General features: G+C 44.7%; 1 protein-coding gene and 1 long non-coding RNA gene across 3 annotated transcripts in view; one reads left to right on the top strand and one right to left on the bottom strand.

The window, feature by feature from the left end:
- Positions 1-20,682, top strand: part of SIL1 (SIL1 nucleotide exchange factor) — a 61,607-nt gene that overhangs the window by 13,325 nt on the left and 27,600 nt on the right. For both annotated transcript variants that reach the window (XM_081906374.1, XM_081906375.1), the window contains 3 exons: positions 5,895-6,003; positions 15,887-16,078; positions 18,285-18,406. In XM_081906374.1, coding sequence (XP_081762500.1) covers positions 5,895-6,003; positions 15,887-16,078; positions 18,285-18,406 — 423 coding nt within the window. The remainder of the gene's footprint in view (positions 1-5,894; positions 6,004-15,886; positions 16,079-18,284; positions 18,407-20,682) is intronic.
- On the bottom strand, positions 1,052-1,569 carry LOC309367418. Its single transcript, XR_014167154.1, has 2 exons — positions 1,479-1,569; positions 1,052-1,447 (listed from the first exon to the last, which is right to left on the bottom strand). It is a non-coding gene; the product is annotated as an uncharacterized lncRNA (long non-coding RNA).

The following is a 20,682-nucleotide window of genomic DNA, read 5'->3' as shown; positions in this document are numbered from 1 at the left end:
TCTAGCTCTCTCTTGGTGAAATCCCATGACAGGAGTAATAATAATAATAACAACAACAGCAATTTATTATTTATACCCCACCCATCTGGCTGGGCTTCCCCAGCCACTTTGGGCAACTTCCAAAAAAATATAAAAATACTGTAATACATCAAACCTTAAAAGCTTCCCTAAACAGGGCTGTCTTCAGATGTCTTCTAAAAGTCTGGTAGTTGTTGTTCTCTTTGACATCTGGTGGGAGGGCGTTCCACAGGGTGGGTGCCACTACTGAGAAGGCCCTCTGCCTGGTTCCCTGTAGGAAAGGCCCTCGGTGCTGGACCTCAGTGTCAGGGTAGAATGATGGGGGTGGAGACACTCCTTCAGATATACTGGACTGAGGCCGTTTAGGGCTTTAAAGATCAGCACCAACACTTTGAATTGTGCTCGGAAACGTACTGGGAGCCAATGTAGGTCTTTCAAGACCAGTGTTATGTGGTCTCGGCGGCCGCTCCCAGTCACCAGTCTGGCTGCCGTGTTCTGGATTAGTTGTAGTTTCCGGGTCACCTTCAAAGGTAGCCCCACGTAGAGTGCATTGCAGTAGTCCAAGTGGGAGATAACCAGAGCATGCACCACTCTGGCAAGGCAGGCCGCAGGCAGATAGGGTCTCAACCTGCGTACCAGACGGTGGCATCTACCTCTTCCCCAATCTGAGCGACTTTATCTGCAAAAAACTTTGCAAAATCATTGCAGGAGATCATGTAACCACCTCACCCATCCAGTTTTTCTCTAAAGTATTTATTATTCCCATTACAAGTCGCACAATGCTACTGGCCTACGTATAAAATGAGAAAACTATGTACTGTGGTACCTTGGTTTAAGAACTGCTTAGTTCATGAACAACTTGGATTAAGAATGCTGCAAATGTAGGTGTTTTGGTTTGTGAACTTTGCCTTGGAAGCAGAACATGTTTCGCTTCCTGTTGAGTGTGTTCCATTTGCAAATTGAGTCCCCCGCTGCTATGGGAAAGCGTGCCTTAGTATAATAATAATAATAATAATAATAATAATAATAATAATAATAATAATAATAAATTTTATTTATACCCCACCCTCCCCAGCCAAGACCGGACTCAGGGCGGCTAACACCAGGTATAAAACAATTGATTAAAATACAACTTAAAAACAGGATTAAAATACAACATTAAAATGCAGCCTCATTTCAGTAGAAACTCAAATCAAAAACTTTTTGGGGATGAAAACATCAAATCTTCACCAAGGCCAACTATCCAGACTGGTCCTACCTGGGCCAGGAGAAAAAGCCACAGAAGTCCCCAGATAGGAGTTCCATCACAGAAGGAGAAAGGGAAAAGGATAGAGGGGAAGGGGATCAAGTTGATTAAGAACGCTTTGGTTTAAGAACGGACTTCTGGAACGAATTAAGTTCGTAAACCAAGGTACCACTGTACAGATCTCTGCTCCCTTCAGCTATCTGGCCAGAGAAACAGGCTCACAGACTTTCACATGTTCTGGCAGCCACACGGGGTGTCTCATGCTCAACTTCATCTGCTTAGCAGATGTTTTAGGTGTGTCTCAAAGGATGGGCTTCAAGGCTCATTTCAAGTTTATTATGGCAATATATCAACATGGATAAGGGGTCAATTTAGGGCAACTCTTCCTCTGCTCCTAAGCTCTCCCCTCCAGTTCACCGCAGTGTATCCCTCCGCCCTCAGAAGCAACATTTGATGAGAGTAGAGGGGGGAACCACCGAAAATGGTCCCCCTCTCCATTGTATTGGGGGATACCTTCCATCGGTGGAGGGACAGCACTCAGATGCCACCCCATGTGATAGGAGCGGGGGGTTCGCCAGGAGTTGATGATGTATCAAATGCAGTTTTTGAATTGCAGGAAATCGAATCATCTCCTCGCAAGCCAGACCCATAGATAGGAAATCTAGTACAGTGGTACCTCGGGTTACATATGCTTCAGGTTACATATGCTTCAGGTTACAGACTCCGCTAACCCAGAAATAGTACCTCGGGTTAAGAACTTTGCTTCAGGATGAGAACAGAAATTGTGCTCTAGTGGTGCGGTGGCGGCAGCAGGAGGCCCCATTAGCTAAAGTGGTGCTTCAGGTTAAGAACAGTTTGAGGTTAAGAACAGACCTCCGGAACGAATTAAGTACTTAACCTGACGTACCACTGTACAGTGGACGCTTGGGTTGCGAAGATGATTAATGCGGGATGCACGTTTGCAACCCGCAGCGGCATGTCTGTGCTCGCGCGGGTTGCGATTCGGCACGTCTGTGCATGCGCAATGCACGATTTAGTGCTTCTGCGCATGCGCGACCGCCAAAACCCGGCGGTCCACAACCCGAAAAAAACACAACCTGAAGCGTCTGTAACCCGAGGCAGTAAAGGTAAAGGGACCCCTAACCATTAGGTCCAGTCATAGCCGACTCTGGGGTTGCGGCGCTCATCTCGCTTTATTGGCCGAGGGAGCCGGCGTACAGCTCCTGGGTCATGTGGCCAGCATGACGAAGCCGCTTCTGGAGAACCAGAGCAGCGCACGGAAACGCTGTCTACCTTCCCGCCAGAGTGGTACCTATTTATCTACTTGCACATGATGTGCTTTCGAACTGCTAGGTTGGCAGGAGCAGGGACCGAGCAACGGGGGCTCACCCCGTCACAGGGATTCGAACCGCCGACCTTCTGATCGGCAAGTCCTAGGCTCTGTGGTTTAACCCACAGCCCCACCCGTGTCCCGTAACCCGAGGTACGACTGTACAATTTGTTAAGAAACTGTACAAACAGAGGCATTAGGACATAAACAAGGAAAGCAAGTCAATACTGTGGCGTTTGCTACAGGATGTTGAGAACGCCTGTCCTTTGTTGGGTTGTCCGTTTAGCTAATATCTTAGGACTGATCAGTAGAGAAGAGACAACATTGTCAACTTCATATAAACAACTGGCAGAAGAGAGAGATTTCAAGAACTGCAGGGGGAAATCTGAAGATGGAATTAGCAATTCATCAGCGCTCATCCCTTTCCTCTTGAAAACTCACTCTTTTAAATGCTCTTTCTAAGTTTCAGCCGAAACGGTTGACTGTCGGCAGGCCTCGTCGTTTGAAGTGATCTCTCCCCCCTCTCCTTCCTCCAAGGGAAATATGAGATATGTGCATCTATACATCTGAGAAAGGGAAATTTATTACAGAAAAGCTTGGGCTCATTGATATTACAAACAAGCCAGATGGTGGTGTTCGTGTGTCGCCTTAGTCTTAATCGTATAATTACCACGAGGGAAGTCGGGTTCGCTTGTGATAATCTAGGATGACAAACAGGCTTCTCTTCTGCCCCTCTTCCTTCAGCTTTGAAGATGCGCTTCTGTATTTTGGGATGCATTGAGAATTTTTGCATACGACTTCTAGATTGATATGTCTTTTGGTTGGGACCTGAATAGGGGGAAGCGCTATCCTTTATTTGAGAAGCTGTTTCTCGAGGGAAATTGCCTTTACAGTTCTGAAATTAGCAATGTATCAGGGCACATGTATAGTTCAGAAATATCAGTCCTCCTTGTTGTAGCATCTCTCCGGGGTCACAGAGTGGGAGCCTTTTCGCAGTTGCTGGAGCTTGGGTCTGGCTCCTGCTGCTTGCAGAATGGCTTCTCTGCCACTGAACTACCGTATTTTTCCATGTATAACACGCCTCCTCCTTTTTCGGACTCCAAATTGAAAAAATGGGGGGAAATTGCCCAGAGTTGTTGAGCTGTTTTGGGGGGAGATTGCCCAAAGTTGCTGAGCTGTTTTTTGGAGGGATTTCCCACAATTGCAGAGCGTTTTTCTGGGGACGATTGCCCAGACTTGTTCTGATTTTTTGCAGGGGCTTACTGAGCCTAGGACTTGCCTATCAGAAGGTTGGCAGTTCAAATCCCCGCGACGGGGTGAGCTCCCGTTGCTCGGTCCCTGCTCCTGCCAACCTAGCAGTTCGAAAGCACGTCAAAGTGCAAGTAGACCTCAGTGTTTGGGCTGGATGATGGGGGTGGAGATGATCCTTCAGGTATACTGGACCGAGGCCGTTTAGGGCCTTAAAGGTCAGCACCAACACTTTGAATTGTGCTTGGAAACGTACTGGGAGCCAATGCAGATCTCTCAGAACCGGTGTTATGTGGTCCCGGCGGCCACTCCCAGCCACCAGTCTAGCTGCCGCATTCTGGATTAATTGCAATTTCCAGGTCACCTTCAAAGGTAGCCCCACATAGAGCGCATTGCAGTAGTCCTGCTATTCTGTGCAGTGAGGGGTTCAGATTGCCTGCTGCGTGCTTAGACATGGGGGCAAGGCTTAGAAGCATCCGGGATAGGGATAGCAGCCTGCCCCTTGTACTTGTGGATCTCTCTTTATTAAAAGAAAAAATCAATATTATTTTTCATTTCATTTCTATACAGATTTATATTTTTAAGGGGGGGGGGAATTCTCAACCTACATGAAAACATCCAATAAAACAACCCGGAATGAAACATTACAGAAGAAAGTCAAATATAAATCACAGAACTGTAGCATTGGAATAACCCACGAGCGTCATCTAGGCCAACCCTGTAAAATGCAGGAATCTCTTGACCCCATGTGGGGCTCGAACCTGTGACCTTGAGATCAAGGGTCTCACGCTCTGCCGACTGAGCTATCCCAGGAAAAGTATGCCTTCAACATAATGGACAGGAAATGGAAATATTATCTTAAAAGATTCAAAATGAAAAATTGCAAAGGGAACTGCAGGAGGAACGACAGACTTGACTGGCAGATCTGCGTGGTCTGCTTGATGCAAATTTCCTTGGACACTCCCTTACTTTGATTATTTGTTTTTGAAGCTCCCCCCCCCCTTTTGAAGAGTGTGTTCATTGGAACAAAATTTACAAAATAGTGGCTTCTTTTGTTCTCTAAGATGGACTGGAATGTTTGCTTCCTAATACATGCAAAGCATACACTGCAAAATTTTAAAAAACCCTCTTCTTCAGTATATATATATATATATATATATATATATATATATATATGGGACGCGGGTGGCGCTGTGAGTAAAACCTCAGTGCCTAGGACTTGCCGATCGCATGGTCGGCGGTTCGAATCCCCGCGGCGGGGTGAGCTCCCGTCGTTCGGTCCCAGCTCCTGCCCACCTAGCAGTTCGAAAGCACCCTTAAGTGCAAGTAGATAAATAGGTACCGCTGTATAGCGGGAAGGTAAACGGCGTTTCCATATGGTGCCGGTTCGCCGGAGCAGCTTCGTCACGCTGGCCACGTGACCCGGAAGTGTCTGCGGACAGCGCTGGCTCCTGGCCTCTAGAGTGAGATGAGCGCACAACCCTAGAGTCTGTCAAGACTGGCCCATACGGGCAGGGGTACCTTTACCATATATATATATATATATATATATATATATATATATATATATATATATATATATATATATATATATATATATGGTTTATATGTCTCTCTCTCTCCCCCCCCCCAAAAAAAATTGTTTATCTGTTACATTTGAAAATGAGCTTGTTTATGTCAGAGTTTAATATTAAGACTTCCATGCCTGTGAACATCTGGCGTTTGCCTTGGGGAGGTGACTAACCTATTTTATTTGTTCCCAGACAAGAGCTTTAGGGAGATACAATTAGAACTTAGAAACCTTTTATTGTGTTATCAATTTATGCACTTGGGATTGCCAAATCCCAGCTATTATTATTATTATTATTATTTTATTTATTATTTTTAAAAACCCAGTAGTAAATGAACACAAGATCGAACATTGGCTGTCTGTCCTGTGCTAAATAAAGTAATAAACGAGGCCAGGATTTGGGTTGCCCATCAAATATTTGTTTCTTCCTCACTGAGGATCAATTCTTCATCTGTGTGACGCATGTTTTTGTTTTCTGCAAGGCTGGGGCACATAGATATCGACCCGAGTTCATTCACAACGCAAGAACTCAAGAAGGCTTTGTCTAAAATGAAGAAAAGCATGAAGACAGATGATACAGTGGCTCAAAAGGTAGTATCCGAGAAAATGCGACATAGCGTTGAAACATAGCACTGAAAGCATAGCTATTATGTTCTTAGCTCAAAATGGGGAAAATAGATGAGGGAAGCCTATACTCTCAGGCAAACTCAACTCAAAGCAGAGTTGCTATGGAATTTCGGAGTCGAAAAATCTGCCACAAATACGGGGCTTCCACTTGAAATTTCATACGAGATTTGTCAAACTATGCTGCCTGGCAAGAAATGGGAAACACAAGCTTCTAGCATAGAATCTTTTTGTTTCGGCAGACTCCTGAGAATTTCTGCTTTAGTTTTACAGCTGTCTCTCTTTTGAAAAATTTATTTAATAATTTTTTCGATACAAACAACAACCGCAAAAGACACATACAACAAAAACCGTAATAAAAATAACACAATTTGACAATTCAGATTTGAATACACTGATTTACCTATGACTACACCTTTTTAAACAATATTTTCCCACCTCTCTCTCCTCCCCCTACTTCCCACCACTATCCGCCTTATCACTTAAATATTCGTTCCAGATTTCTTCATATTTATCCATTCTTAATTTGCGTCGACATGCAATTCGTTTGTATGCAGCTAATCTCTCCATATTGTCAATCCATGTGCTCAATGGAATCTTTTTGCAGCTCTTCCAATTCATCAAAACAAGTTTTTTTGCTTCTAATATAGCACGGTACATCCATTATTTTTTTTGACCCCTTGAAACCTCCCACGTTTCTGGAATATAATTTAGAATTAAATTCAATTCCCCTAAATAACAAATTCTTTTTATTACTCTTGCTATAAATATACTCACCTCGCACCGAAATGATCTTATCATCGGGCAGATAATCATAATAATAATAATTTATTATTTATACCCCGCCCATCTGGCTGAGTTTCTTGGCAGCTTCCAATCGAGTGTTAAAAACAATACAGCATTAAATATTAAAAACTTCCCTAAACAGGGCTGCCTTCAGATGTCTTTTAAAGATAGGATAGCTGCTTATTTCCTTCACATCTGAAGGGAGGGTGTTCCCTAGGGCGGGCGCCACCACCGAGAAGGCCCTCTGCCTGGTTCCCTGTAACCTCACCTCTCGCAATGAGGGAACCGCTAGAAGGCCCTCGGCGCTGGACCTCATATGTACTAAGTTCGCATTATTACTCCCACATCTCCAGCAGTTGTCTGCGCTTGTTATTTTCTTCTGGTATAGTTTTGCTGGAGTCCAGTGGACTCTGAATATTATTTTCTGTTGAATAAGTCTTAGTCTTAGATCCACAGAAGCTATTTCTGTTGATGTTATACCTGACTCCCATGTATCATTTGTTATCTGTACCCCTAACTCTTCACTCCATTTTTCTCTTTCATATTCTAAATCATATTTTTTCCTGTTGAGTAGGGTTTTATATGAAAGGACCCAGGTGGCTCCCGTTGCTCAGTCCCTGCTCCTGCCAATCTAGCAGTTCGGAAGCACATCAAAGTACAAGTAGATAAATAGGTACCACTCCAGCGGGAAGGTAAACGACGTTTCCGTGCACTGCTCTGGTTTGCCAGAAGCGGCTTAGTCATGCTGGCCACATGACCCGGAAGCTGTACGCCGGCTCCCTCGGCCAATAAAGCGAGATGAGCACTGCAACCCCAGAGTCGTCCGTGACTGGACCTAATGGTCAGGGGTCCCTTTACCTTTACCTAGGGTTTTATATAGTGCAAGTGTAGAGTTTTTTGTTTTTGTTGCAGAGATTAAATCTTACAGCAGCAAGGGTGTTTTACAGCTGTCACTTTTTTTCTAGCGAGGTGTGGTATGGAGGGAAGCAAATGTCCCTCTCACTTTAATGAACAAATCCGGCTTCCACATTTAGATGCATTACCTGGTTTTGGTTTTGTGAAAATCTGTGGTGGAATTGGGGAAATATTGGGCTTCAGTAACCGAATACCCTGTGGGTTCAGCCTGGATGGCCAATAAAATCCAGACTCAAACAGGACATTTCTGTTTCTTGCAAGGCCAGAGCGACACAACCTCAGCCAGCAAGTGGTTGATGGATAACACACCAGATATGAAGAAGCAGAAGCATTTATATACTTATATATTGTCCATAGGCGACAGTGTTTCCTCTACTAGCTTATATTGATTTAATCCCACGGCATAGCAACTATCTTATCTTTCCTTTCTTCCCTTGTCCTTGACGGTTATAGGAATAGCTCACGCGTACATGTTTGTTTGGGACGCGGGTGGCGCTGTGGGTTAAACCACAGAGCCTAGGACTTGCTGATCAGAAGGTCGGCGGTTCGAATCCCCACGACGGGGTGAGCTCCCGTTGCTCGTTCCCTGCTCCTGCCAACCTAGCAGTTCGAAAGCACAAAGTGCAAGTAGATAAATAGGTACCACTCCGGCGGGAAGGTAAACGGTGTTTCCATGCGCTGCTCTGGTTCGCCAGAAGCGGCTTAGTCATGCTGGCCACATGACCCGGAAGCTGTACGCCGGCTCCCTCAGCCAATAAAGCGAGATGAGCGTCGCAACCCCTCAAAAGAAATGCTTCAGGCTTTTGGGGGGAATGACTTCTTCCTCACCATCTTCTTCAATTCATTATGTATCATTTCCCGAAAGCCTGCCACTTTTTTTTACAAGTCCGCCACACGTGGAAAAAGATGTTGAGACTCCTCACTCGCAACTGCTCCAGCCAGCATGGCCAGTGGCCATGGGACACGGACATTTTAGTTCAGCAATGTCTAGGAATGCCAAAAATCCGCCCCCCCCGGCCTTAGGGAATGGAGGTTAATTTTCAGTTCCCTTGCTACAAAACATTAGCAAAATGATCCACAGCTGCCAATTAAAAGTAGGTTCCTTAGGAATTCATTATCATTTTTCAGTGCTTTGGGGCCTGGCTGTGATGTTGAAAGGTATTTTAGGCTCATGGAAGGTTTTTTTGCTCTTTAAGTGGGGCTCTTGAACCTTCTATTTTTTTTCATTTTAGGAAGAGGCTCTTAAATCAGCAAAAATTCGGAAGCTGTAATGCAGACCCTTCACCGTGGCCCATTAATACTTATTAATATGAAGCTCAATTATTCCCTGAATGCTTAGGGTTAAAGATGACGTTGCTGGAAATTGTCAGTTAAAAATGTATTGGGAATAGTCTCCAGCCTCTTGTGTGTGAAAGTTTGGAGGAAGTCCCAGCCGGCTTTTAGGGAAAAGACATCTTGTCGGGATTGATTTCCAGGAGCTGTGTGTGAGTGACGAGATTTCACAGGAGAGCACCTAATTTCCCTTTCTGATGTCTGTTGGGTAACCTAATCTGTTAAGCATTTTTAATTAACTATCTTGTAAGAGCCGCAAATAGAATCTAAAGAAAACATAATTAGTAAATAATGAGGAGTGTTGCTTGCTGTTTGCAGATCACACTTCTTGTCTTTTTACTGCATTTTGGCAGCTGCTTGACTTCGAACTTGGAGAAAGTCATTTTCCTTCTCTTGAGGCTCCTGTCTTAAAACTAATTCATATGTTTAATATCACCTGTTGCAGGTGCTGTTGAATATTTAAGTCGCGGTCTACTCGTATGTGAGCAGTGCGACAGATGAGACTTGTTCAATACCGCAGCTCAGCTCCTGTGAGCAAGGTGTAGACCACAGGGTATAAGCGCAGCTTTGGAGAGAGTAATGGGAAGCAGTGGGAGGTCAGAAGAATTAATGCAACCTGCCTCCCCACAGCTGCTTTTAAGTTTAAAACAACCGTAAGATCCAGTCAGGGATGCGGGTGGCGCTGTGGGTTAGACCACAGAGCCTAGGGCTTGCCGATCAGAAGGTCGGCGGTTCGAATCTGTCCCATTAAACTTTAATTAGTTTAATGTAAATGCCCAGTGCACTTCCTTCTTTAAAAGTCTCACCACGGCAGAGGATTTCGCGCAGCAGCTAAGAAGGGCAGGAGAGGCAGCATCTTCCCAAAAAGGAGTCCTGGAGCATGCGGTTTGTAAATCAAAAAATAAGGTTTATTTACAAAACACCAAAAAACAACCCTGGCGACGAACCACACATCTCAGCAAAACACACACCCAAAAGGGAGAAGGGGAAGAACAAACAAACAGGGGGACTATTTATACAGACTCATGTTCCTGGAAGCCTAATGACCTCCAGCTGCTCAGTGATTAGAGCGTTTCTGCTACTCTTTTAACCCTTTGATAGCAACACCCCCTCTCGCTCGTAACACTGAGCTGTACCAACCTTAATACAAATTTAAACCTGAACAGAAACATTTATGAGATTGCGGACTCAAAGCTTTTGTAAAACCGTCTGCGAGATTTTCTTGGCTTGGACAATACTTTAGTTCAATTAAACCTTGTTTTACACTTTGGCATACATTTTGATAACGGATATCCAAGTGTTTTGTGTGCGCCTTGAATTGACCTGATTTAGCTAGTTTAATACAAGGTTGATTGTCTTCCCACACTCTGATAGGTAGGGAACATTCTCCAAACAATTCTTGTACCAGTTGCTTATAAAATTCCAGTTCTCTACATATATCTGATAACGCATTGAACTCAGATTCAGTTGAACTTAAAGCTATAAGTGATTGTTTTCTTGATCTCCAACCAATTAGTGCATTTCCAAATTTTATGGCCATTCCTGACACTGATTTTCTATCTGGTCCAGCATCTGCCCAACTGCTGTCGGCCCAACATTCAAGTTGTGTGCTGCCCTCTGCTGATAGTTTTAAGCGAAAGCTTTTGGTAGTTTGGAGATACCTTAAAACTCTTTTTACTCCTTGCCAAGCATGCATTGATGGTTTTTCAGCTTGTCTACACAGCATGTTGACAGCATATGTTATATCGGGCCGAGTCCACTGTGCAATGTGGAGTAGACTGCCTATCGCTGACTGGTAAACCCCGGGATTACAGAACTCTGCCTTTTGCTCAGTTTGAGCATCCTTTGTGTAACTTAACTCCATTGGGGTTTTAACACCAGCACAGTTGTTCATTTTAAACCTTTCCAGCAACTGCTGGATTTTAGCTTCTTGGCTAAGCCAATAGTTACCATTTTCATCTTGCTGAATTTTAACTCCTAGATAAACAGATACATTGCCTAGTGATTTTATCTGAAACCTTTCTCCAAGCTTTGTGGCAAATTGTTGTGCAAGTTTATCATCCTTTCCACTGTATAATAAATCGTCAACAAATATCAAAACTGCTTCTTGTTCACATCCCGAGCCTTTTAGATAAAGACACGCATCTGCTGCGCTCTTTCTGAACCCCATGCTCTCTAGAGCATCGTTTAAGCAGGAATTCCAATTACGGGCGGACTGTTTCAACCCATAAATGGATTTGTGTAGGCGCCAGACCTGGTTTGGCTTGTCTCCTTCAAAACCTGGTGGTGGTGTCATATAGACTTCCTCCTGTAAGTCTGCATTTAAATAAGCCACATTGACATCAAAATGAAACAGCTTATTTCCCTTCTTAGCTGAAGAGGCTAGAAGCATTCTTAATGACTCCGATCTTGAAGTAGGGGCATAGATTTGAGAATAGTGAACACCTTTGCGCTGCGAAAACCCTTTTGCAACTAGCCGGGCTTTATATTGCAACTCTTCAGTAGTTGTGGGCTTTAAACGATATACCCATCGACAACCTACAGCTTGTTGCCCTTTCGGAAGCTCTGTACTTGTAAACACACCGAGAGACTTCATTGAAGCCATCTCTTTTTCCATTGCTTCCTGCCACTTTACGGCTTCTGAGCTTGGAAGCTGTTGTACTTCCATATAGCTTTCTGGCTCACACTGTGCCATATTTACGTATACACTTGTCACCTTAAACCGCTCTGGCGGCTTGCCCTTCGTGGCGCGTTTTGACCTGCGCAATTGCTCCTCTTGTGCCCCCTCTGACCGTTGGCTGTCAGAATCTGTCTCAGACTTTATGTCTGGACGTGCCTCTAGGGATAAAGACCTCCGTTTAGATACCTCCCTTGGGCTTGGTGTTGCAGGTGACCTGCTTTGCTTTTGCTGTCTGCTAGGCCTACTGACTGGCGAAGTTGGAGCACTCCTAGATTCTGGCTTTTCTACCTTAGGAGAAGAACCTCGTGCCTGATCAGAATCTGCATCTGAACCATGTGCACCATCCCCTTCTGGCTCATCACTCTCTGGACTTTCTTTCTCAGCATGAATGCCTAAATCATCTCTCAAAATGTCAGGGTTAGCGTGTAAGTGAGTCCATCCGGACTGCTCACAAAAATCAGCGCTCCTACTGAGGACCACTCTTGTAGTATCCCCACCTGGGTCCACAAACCTCCAAGATTTGGCATGTGGTTCGTACCCGCAAAAGATGAGTTTCCTAGCCCTTGGACTTCCCTTTTTCCTTAACGCTTTTGGGATAAGTACATAGGCTTGAGATCCAAACACCCGAAAGTAATTAACTTTGGGCTTCTTCCCATATAAAGCAAAATAAGGCGTAGTATCAATTACCGAATTATATACTCGGTTCAGAATATGAGTAGCCGCCTGCCAGGCTTCCGCCCAGTAACTTTGAGGAAGTTTAGCATCAAACAACATAGAGTTTGCCAACTCTTGCAGAACCCTATTTTTACGTTCGGCCACGCCTCCTTCTTGGGGGGAATAAGGTGTAGACAGATGATGCTTAATTCCCTTTTTCTTAAAGAAATTCTGCAACACAGATCCGGTAAATTCTGACCCTCTGTCTGTCTGAAAAGCAAGTACTCTAGTACCGAATTCAAGTTCTACCGCATGAACCCAATTTTTAACTGTTTCTGCAGTATCTGCTTTTGTTTTGAGAGGAAAAAACCATGTAACCTTTGTTTTGTCATCCGAGAGACACAGTGCATACTTCGAACCTCCCATGCTAGCAACAGGCATTGGGCCACATAGGTCCATATGCACAAGTTGGAATACTGTGTCAGATTTCCTATCTGAACTGGGATAGCTGCATCTATGAACCTTCGCACTTTTGCATGCAGTACAATCCAAATACTTAGTACATTTGTTCAATTTGCACCCTTCTGATAATTCAGGTTGCCTTTTAACATACTGAAAATTAATATGCCCTAAACGGCGGTGCCATAAATGAACACAAGAATTATGGGTAGGCGTGTTCACACAACCAGCATGAACCTGTTCAACTTCATCTGGACTTGTCTCAAAATAATATAACCCATTTCTGCATTCCACCTGCAAAAGAGATACGTTATTCTTTGAAATAGTGCAAACCCCATTTTCAAACACAGTTTTAAACCCATTTCTATCAAGTTCTGACACAGACAAAATACACCCCTTCAGTCCCTTTAGCACGTAGGCATCAATTTCTGTTTGCAAACAATTCAAGAACACTGTGCCTACAGTCTCTAAGGAACGTTTAGTTGAATCTGCCATTGTCACAACTTTAGGGGTTTGCAAATGTCTGCAATTCTGCAAACGTACACTAGATGGCGCCACCAGGTGGTGAGATGCACCACTGTCGATCAACCAGCGTAGATTGCTGCCTTGGCCACGCCCTTGCATCAACGCCATTGCTGAAGCCATGTGCTGTGTGCTGTGGGAGTAGCCACGACCTCCTCCTCTTCTTCGACGTCCCCTGGAACTCCTTGTCTGGTAACTAGGGGTAACGGCCTTGTTGCTGTCTTGACCAGGTTCACGTGTGCAATTCCTGATTAGGTGGGAAGGGGAACCACAGCGAAAACAGTGTCTAGCTGCAAAAGCATTTACTGTGTGCTCAAACTCAGCATCAACACTCTTAGGCACAGCATAACTCCCCTTTAAAGACAAACCTCTTTCTCTTTGCCTTTTATCCTGTTCATCCGCAAGCCGAGAAGAAATGTATTCAAGGGTTAATTCAGTTGAAGGCATAGCTTCCAAAGTTAGAGCTAGAGTCTCATAGCTTTTATCAAGAGAAGACAACAATATGTATGACTGCTGCTCCATAGAGAAAGGAATGCCCAGCTGCCTTAGTTGATTAAAGGCAGACACCATTTTGGCAATATGTTCTTTCACACACGCTCCCGGTTGGAGACGTAAATCAAACAAACATCTTGTAGCATGGATCTTGGCCCCCGCAGTGTTTCTGGAATTTAACCGCTGCAGAACCGTCCAGACCTCATGCGTGTTCTTTAACTCAGAAACATAAGGCATTTGCTCTGGTCCCACTGCCAAAACTAGTAGACCTTGGGCTTTCCTGTCGCGTTTCTGTGAAGCTGCTGCTGCTGCTTTGGCTTCTGCAGATGCGTCTGCAGCTGCCTGTAAAGGCGGTGCTTCAGTACAGCTCCACAACTCTTTTGCTTGCAACCAAACCCTTACTCTAGCCTTCCAATCTTGCCAATTTTTCCCATTGAGTCGCGTAAACGGGACAGTAAAACTTTCCTGGGACTCTGCCATCCTCCCTGGGGCTTAGGAACGATACTCACACACCTGTAGACCGTCTCCCAGCTGCTGAGGTGGCTCCTTGAGGAATCAGACGTCTTCCAGCGAGTACAAACTGCGCAGTGCCTCTTTAAAACTTTTCTAGGCACGTTGCAGGACTCAAGCTGCTTTGGAGGCTTTCGTTGTCGGCAACCGCTTCTGTCTTCACTCCAGTCCTTGCATAAATCACTCTGAACTGCTCTCCTTATCTCCTTCTTGACGTACAAACATCCATAACCTGTCCCATTAAACTTTAATTAGTTTAATGTAAATGCCCAGTGCACTTCCTTCTTTAAAAGTCTCACCACGGCAGAGGATTTCGCGCAGCAGCTAAGAAGGGCAGGAGAGGCAGCATCTTCCCAAAAAGGAGTCCTGGAGCATGCGGTTTGTAAATCAAAAAATAAGGTTTATTTACAAAACACCAAAAAACAACCCTGGCGACGAACCACACATCTCAGCAAAACACACACCCAAAAGGGAGAAGGGGAAGAACAAACAAACAGGGGGACTATTTATACAGACTCATGTTCCTGGAAGCCTAATGACCTCCAGCTGCTCAGTGATTAGAGCGTTTCTGCTACTCTTTTAACCCTTTGATAGCAACGGAGTGAGCTCCTGTTGCCCAGTCCCTGTTCCTACCAACCTAGCAGTTCGAAAGCACGTCAAAGTGCAAGTAGATAAATAGGCACCACTCTGTCGGGAAAGTAAATGGCGTTTCAGTGCGCTGCTTTGGTTCGCCAGAAGCGGCTTAGTCATGCTGGCCACATGACCCGGTTCGCCAGAAGCGGCTTAGTCATGCTGGCCACATGACCCGGAAGCTGTATGCCGGCTCCCTCGGCCAATAAAGCGAGATGAGCGCCGCAACCCCAGAGTCAGTCACGACTGGACCTAATGGTTAGGGGTCCCTTTACCTTTACCTAAGATTCAGTCACATATCTTCCATCTTGTTTTGTCCCTTAGACTATCTAGTTGCATCTTTAACATGCATAAAATTATACATGGCCTCTTTTTTTTCTCTGAATTAACAGAGGTTACTCATATATGTAAAGGTAAAGGTAAAGGTACCCCTGCCCGTACGGGCCAGTCTTGCCAGACTCTGGGGTTGTGCGCCCATCTCACTTAAGAGGCCAGGGGCCAGCGCTGTCCGGAGACACTTCCGGGTCACGTGGCCAGCGTGACATCGCTGCTCTAGCGAGCCAGAGCCGCACACGGAAACACCGTTTACCTTCCCGCTGGTAAGCGGTCCCTATTTATCTACTTGCACCCGGAGGTGCTTTCGAACTGCTAGGTTGGCAGGCGCTGGGACCAAGCAGCGGGAGCGCACCCCGCCGCAGGGATTCGAACCGCCGACCTTTCGATCGGCAAGTCCTAGGCACTGAGGCTTTAACCCACAGCGCCACCTGCGTCCCTACTCATATATACCTAAGCACAAACAAAATAATTAACGTTGGCGGTGTTTTGATTTTGGTGTGTGCTATTTCGGTTTGTTTTCCCCTTGATTCCAAGGCTCATCAGGAAGATGTCAGGAGAAGGTTCCGTCCCATTGAAAAACTTAAGGAAGAGTTCAGAGAGCTCAACCTGCAACTAGAAACAGACTTTGAAATTATGTTTAAATTAATCAACAAATTCAACAGTTCCACTTCGACGCTGGAGGAGAAAATAACAGCACTTCATGATCTCGAATACTACGTTCATCAGGTAAGATTTTTTAAAATAAACATTGGCAGCTGGTGTGCAATGTTCCGGGAACGTGGAATCGTAAAAATAGATTTCTTGCAGTACCAGATGTTGCAGAATTGTGGCACCCGGCTTCTTCTCACAAGGCATTTTACCTAGACGGATGAACACAGTTGTAAGTGTTTGGGTGTAAACACTGTCGTGTGCGAAATTGTGTAAGTGGATTGTAAACATTTGGAACGTGACATTATTAGATGCCAAGTCTTCATTGAACACAATAATGAAGAGCCTTTAATTTGTGCCAGGGCGTGCCAGAATTCATTATTGTCATTTGTTTTGTTTTTGAGTGCCAGGGCTTATCACCTGGGACGCATAAAGTAATTTGGAAGGTGACGTTGCCACTGGATTCTCCCAGGCTTGAGGAGACGCTTTTGGCTTACATGGTACAGCTTTTAGGCTGCTCTGAGCCTTGGCATCCGTCCTTTTATAAATTAATCATGGGTTCCTTGTTTGCCCAAAAGGAAAGTCTTCCAGAGCAGTGTTCGTTTAGGACTGCAGTCCTAAGCGCACTTAGTCAACAGCAAATTGCACTAAAATCTACGGGCCTTAAATCTAGGTAAACATGTATGAGTTAATGCTGGTGGTGCTGCAAGAATTTCCCCGAGAGCAGAATGCAAAGTGAATTTTCGCTGGTGTGCCTTAGGCAGAATATATGAGGAATTTCAAAAGGGAAACCAAAAGAGGGTTCTGTTGATTCTTGTACCCTGGCCTAGGCCATAGGTAAAGGCAAAGGGACCCCTGACCATTAGGTCCAGTCGTGAACGACTCTGGGGTTGCGGCGCTCATCTCGCTTTATTGGCCGAGGGAGCCGGCGTACAGCTTCTGGGCCATGTGGCCAATATGACTAAGCCGCTTCTGGAGAACCAGAGCAGCACACGGAAACGCCGTTTACCTTCCCGCCGGAGTGGTAACTATTTATCTACTTGCACTTTGACGTGCTTTCGAACTGCTAGGTTGGCAGGAGCAGGAACTAAGCAATGGGAGCTCATCCTGTTGCGGGGATTCAAACCACCGACCTTCTGATTAGCAAGTTCTAGGCTCTGTGGTTTAACCCACAGTGCCACCCACTTCCCATCCCTAGGCCATAACCTAGCTTAAATTTCCCTTGTGCATTCATTCCTCTTGTAGGTTTTGTAGACTGCTAGCCTACCGTCGGCCTTTCCTATGCTGAGCTGACCCAAGTTCTCGGTTTAGGATAAATTCTCAACTCCAGCTATCATTTTAGTTCTGTTCCTTTGCACTTTGTATAGCTGGAATGCAACCTTCTTGAACCTGAGCAATCTGGACACAGTGGTTCATATACTGCCTCTCCTGCTCCCTCCCTGTTCTTCTTAGACAGGCCTGGCGGAATTTGTCATGGCTAAAATGCCCAGCCTTCGTTAGCGTGTCACACTGTTGGCTCAGTCATCTTACGATCAATATCTCAAGTCCTCTTTCCACCTCATTTGTTCTGGTTGATGAGTTTCTAGTCAATAATACAAATGCTTATTGCCAGTCCCCGAGTATTTCTGACTCTCTAACCCTGCCTGTTAATTTAAAATCTAAAACATTTTGTATTGGTAAGAGACACAGAACTCCTCAGGCTCCCAACTATGGTCTCCTAGAGAAATAAATTTTCATCTTTGTTTGATAGCGTCGTTCCTTTCAGTCTGGGGAAGCTTTCAGTAAGCTAATCATGTTTTGGTTTTCAGTGATTCCTTCTGTATTTGATGATTCTGACAGGATTGGGTCCAGAGTTCCTTTGAGTGGAACTCTGCTCACAGGAAACTTCTGCTGGAGGAATGGTAGTGTAGAGGTGGGGTTTTTTTGTTGCTCCCCCCACAGCTTCTAGTTGAGAGACCCTTTAGAAGTGTGGGGGGGTTGCAGGGGAAGGGGCAAAAATCACCTCCCACACTTTCCTTGGTGGTAGCTATTGCTGGGTATTGATCCTTTCAGTAAATGAAAGGAGCTATTCTGCAAAGCAACACTCTGGATCCCTTTGTATCTTGTATTATTGTATCTTCAGAATTCGAATGTGATGTTCCTGTAGCGAGACGGCATCATACGATTCAAGGCAAGAGGCTTTTGCTTTGCCTTTAATCTTTTTAAAGTGGATGGATCAGGTTTTGATCGTGATTGTTGTAAATGCACAAATCTTTGCTTGAATGTGGAACAACATATTTTATAGGTGGACAATGCAAAAGATTTGCTTTCCATCGGGGGCCTCCAGCTTTTGATTAATGCGCTGAACAGCACGGAGCCGTTGGTGAAGGAATATGCGTCCTTCGTCCTGGGAGCTGCACTGTCCAGGTGAGTATCTGTGTGGATACAATAAGAAATATGAATTGAAAACGTCTAGTAAACCAGATCAGTAGCTGGGTTCCTGTCGAGGGTATTTGGCAATCCAACATGGCAGTGATGAGGGATTGTGGATTGGCGTGATCGCTCTGTGGCATTATGGCAGTGGACAAAGCTGTATTGTAGCTTTTGAATAATAATAACTTGAATAAATGTGTTTAGATGAATGAATGAATAACAAACGTGCCCACTGATACCACTTGGTGGGAATAGATTGCTGTTGCTCCGCACTGTAGTGGCACGTAAGCCATGGTTCAAAGTGGTTGTGAGTATTGTTGACCTTCTACCTGAGCCCTTTAGGATCTGTTATTTATTAGCCACCGATAAGCTCCCACTTACTAAATATCACCGGTACTTGTGTGACTTCCTGTGGCATTACGTGTCTGAGAGGCTAGTCTGCATTCTGTTGCAAGGTAATGCTGTCAAAGGCAATATTAAGACACTTCTTGTCCATATTATTCTTAAATTTCATTTGAAGCTTTTTGTTCCAGAATCCTCTGCTTTCGGCCTGGGACTTCATTAGCGCTTTTTATGGTATAAGGAAAATTTTCCGTGCTGCTGAAATTCTTTCGGCAACCAAACAACCTTCACACCTGCCAGAAATGCTTTTTTTAAATAGAAAAATCAATAGAGAAATTAAGTACTGGGCAGTGGAAAGAAACACAAGCCTTATTGATTTACAGCGTACTCTTATGCATAAATCTACTTGGAAATAAGTCCTTCTGAGTTCGGTGGGACTTATTACCAGGTAATTGCATGTATAGGGTTGCAGCCTTTGTGAACTGCCTAGAAAATGGCTGAAATTCATGTCATGTACCCAAAGTAATGGCAAATGTAAGCCAAATTGCGGGCTCTTCAGTGTAGAGGATTGAATCCATGAAACTGTTTTCTGCTCCATTACCGTATTTTTTGCTCTCTAAGACTCACTTTTTCCCTCCTAAAAAGTAAGGGGAAATGTGTGTGCATCTTATGGAGCGAATGCAGGCTGCGCAGCTATCCCAGAAGCCAGAACAGCAAGAGGGATTGCTGCTTTCGCCGTGCAGCGATTCCTCTTGCTGTTCTGGCTTCTGAGATTCACAATATTTTTTTTCTTGTTTTCCTCCTCCAAAAACTAGGTGCGTCTTATGGTCTGGGGTGTCTTATAGAGCGAAAAATATGGTATTCAATCCACGTGAATTCATGGTTCTGGCCAGGGCAGGCCTAATACATTTTGGAACCTGGTGTTGACCCCAAAATGTTGTCCCCCTCTCCGCTAGGGAAGATCTACAGCAGGAACAAGGGTGGAAGGGAGAGAAGAAAGACTGACGTTGGGATCTGCTCCCCCTGTGGATCTTAATAATAAATTTTATTTATACCCCCCCCCCTCCCCAGCCAAGACTGGGCATAGGGCGGTTAACAACCAATAATAAAAATAAGTTGATTAAAATACAACTTAAAAAGCAATATTAAAATACAACATTAAAACATTAAGATGCAGCTTCTTCACAGGAGGAGAAAGGAAAAAGAAAGAGGGGGAGGGAATCAAACTGATTCTAAGCCAAAGGCCAGGATCTTGCCGTCTGAGGCAATTGCCTCACCTTGCCTCAAGGTTGGGCCGGTTCTTGCGGTGTGGTTCAAGCACTGTTTCCCCCACAGCATCAATATTTGTCCATTTTTCCTTTGCCTCCCTCATAACGTATTTGAATTGTAGCAACAGTAATAAGCCTCTGTAGAAGCCAAATACCTGTAAGTCCAAATAATACTGACATGGTTGTGTTTTTTAAAAAAAACTAGTGAAGGATCTCTATCACTGCATGAATTTTTCTTTGAATGCCTGAATCCAGATTTCTAGAGGCTGTGTGTATTATTAAAACTGTGATGTGCTTAGTGTGTGGTTATCATGAAAGAAAAACGCAGACAACCGGTGCCCTAAACAAGCGAATAAAAGCTGGTTATTATGCCGTTCTTCGCGGAGGAATTTCAGGATGTTTTATGTGGCTTTGTTGTTCAAGACGCAGCACGTTGGCCGCGGTGGGAAAAGCCACCCCTAGAGTGATCAGCTGAATGGCAGCAGCAGAGGTGACAACAGCAGCAGAACAAAGAAAATAACTTGGCTGTGCTTGAAACCAGTATCTCTCTTTTGTGGCACTTCTAGTGGCGTCTTGCCTTGAAAGCAAACTTGCCGATGAACTTTAATTGGTCCATCTTGACCAGCATTATGTTTTCTGTGGTGGATGGGGTTTCTCCCA

Source organism: Podarcis melisellensis, assembly GCF_964234715.1.
Source record: "Podarcis melisellensis genome assembly, chromosome: 3".
Classification (NCBI taxonomy): Eukaryota; Metazoa; Chordata; class Lepidosauria; order Squamata; family Lacertidae; genus Podarcis; species Podarcis melisellensis.
This window is presented reverse-complemented; position numbering and strand designations above follow the sequence as displayed.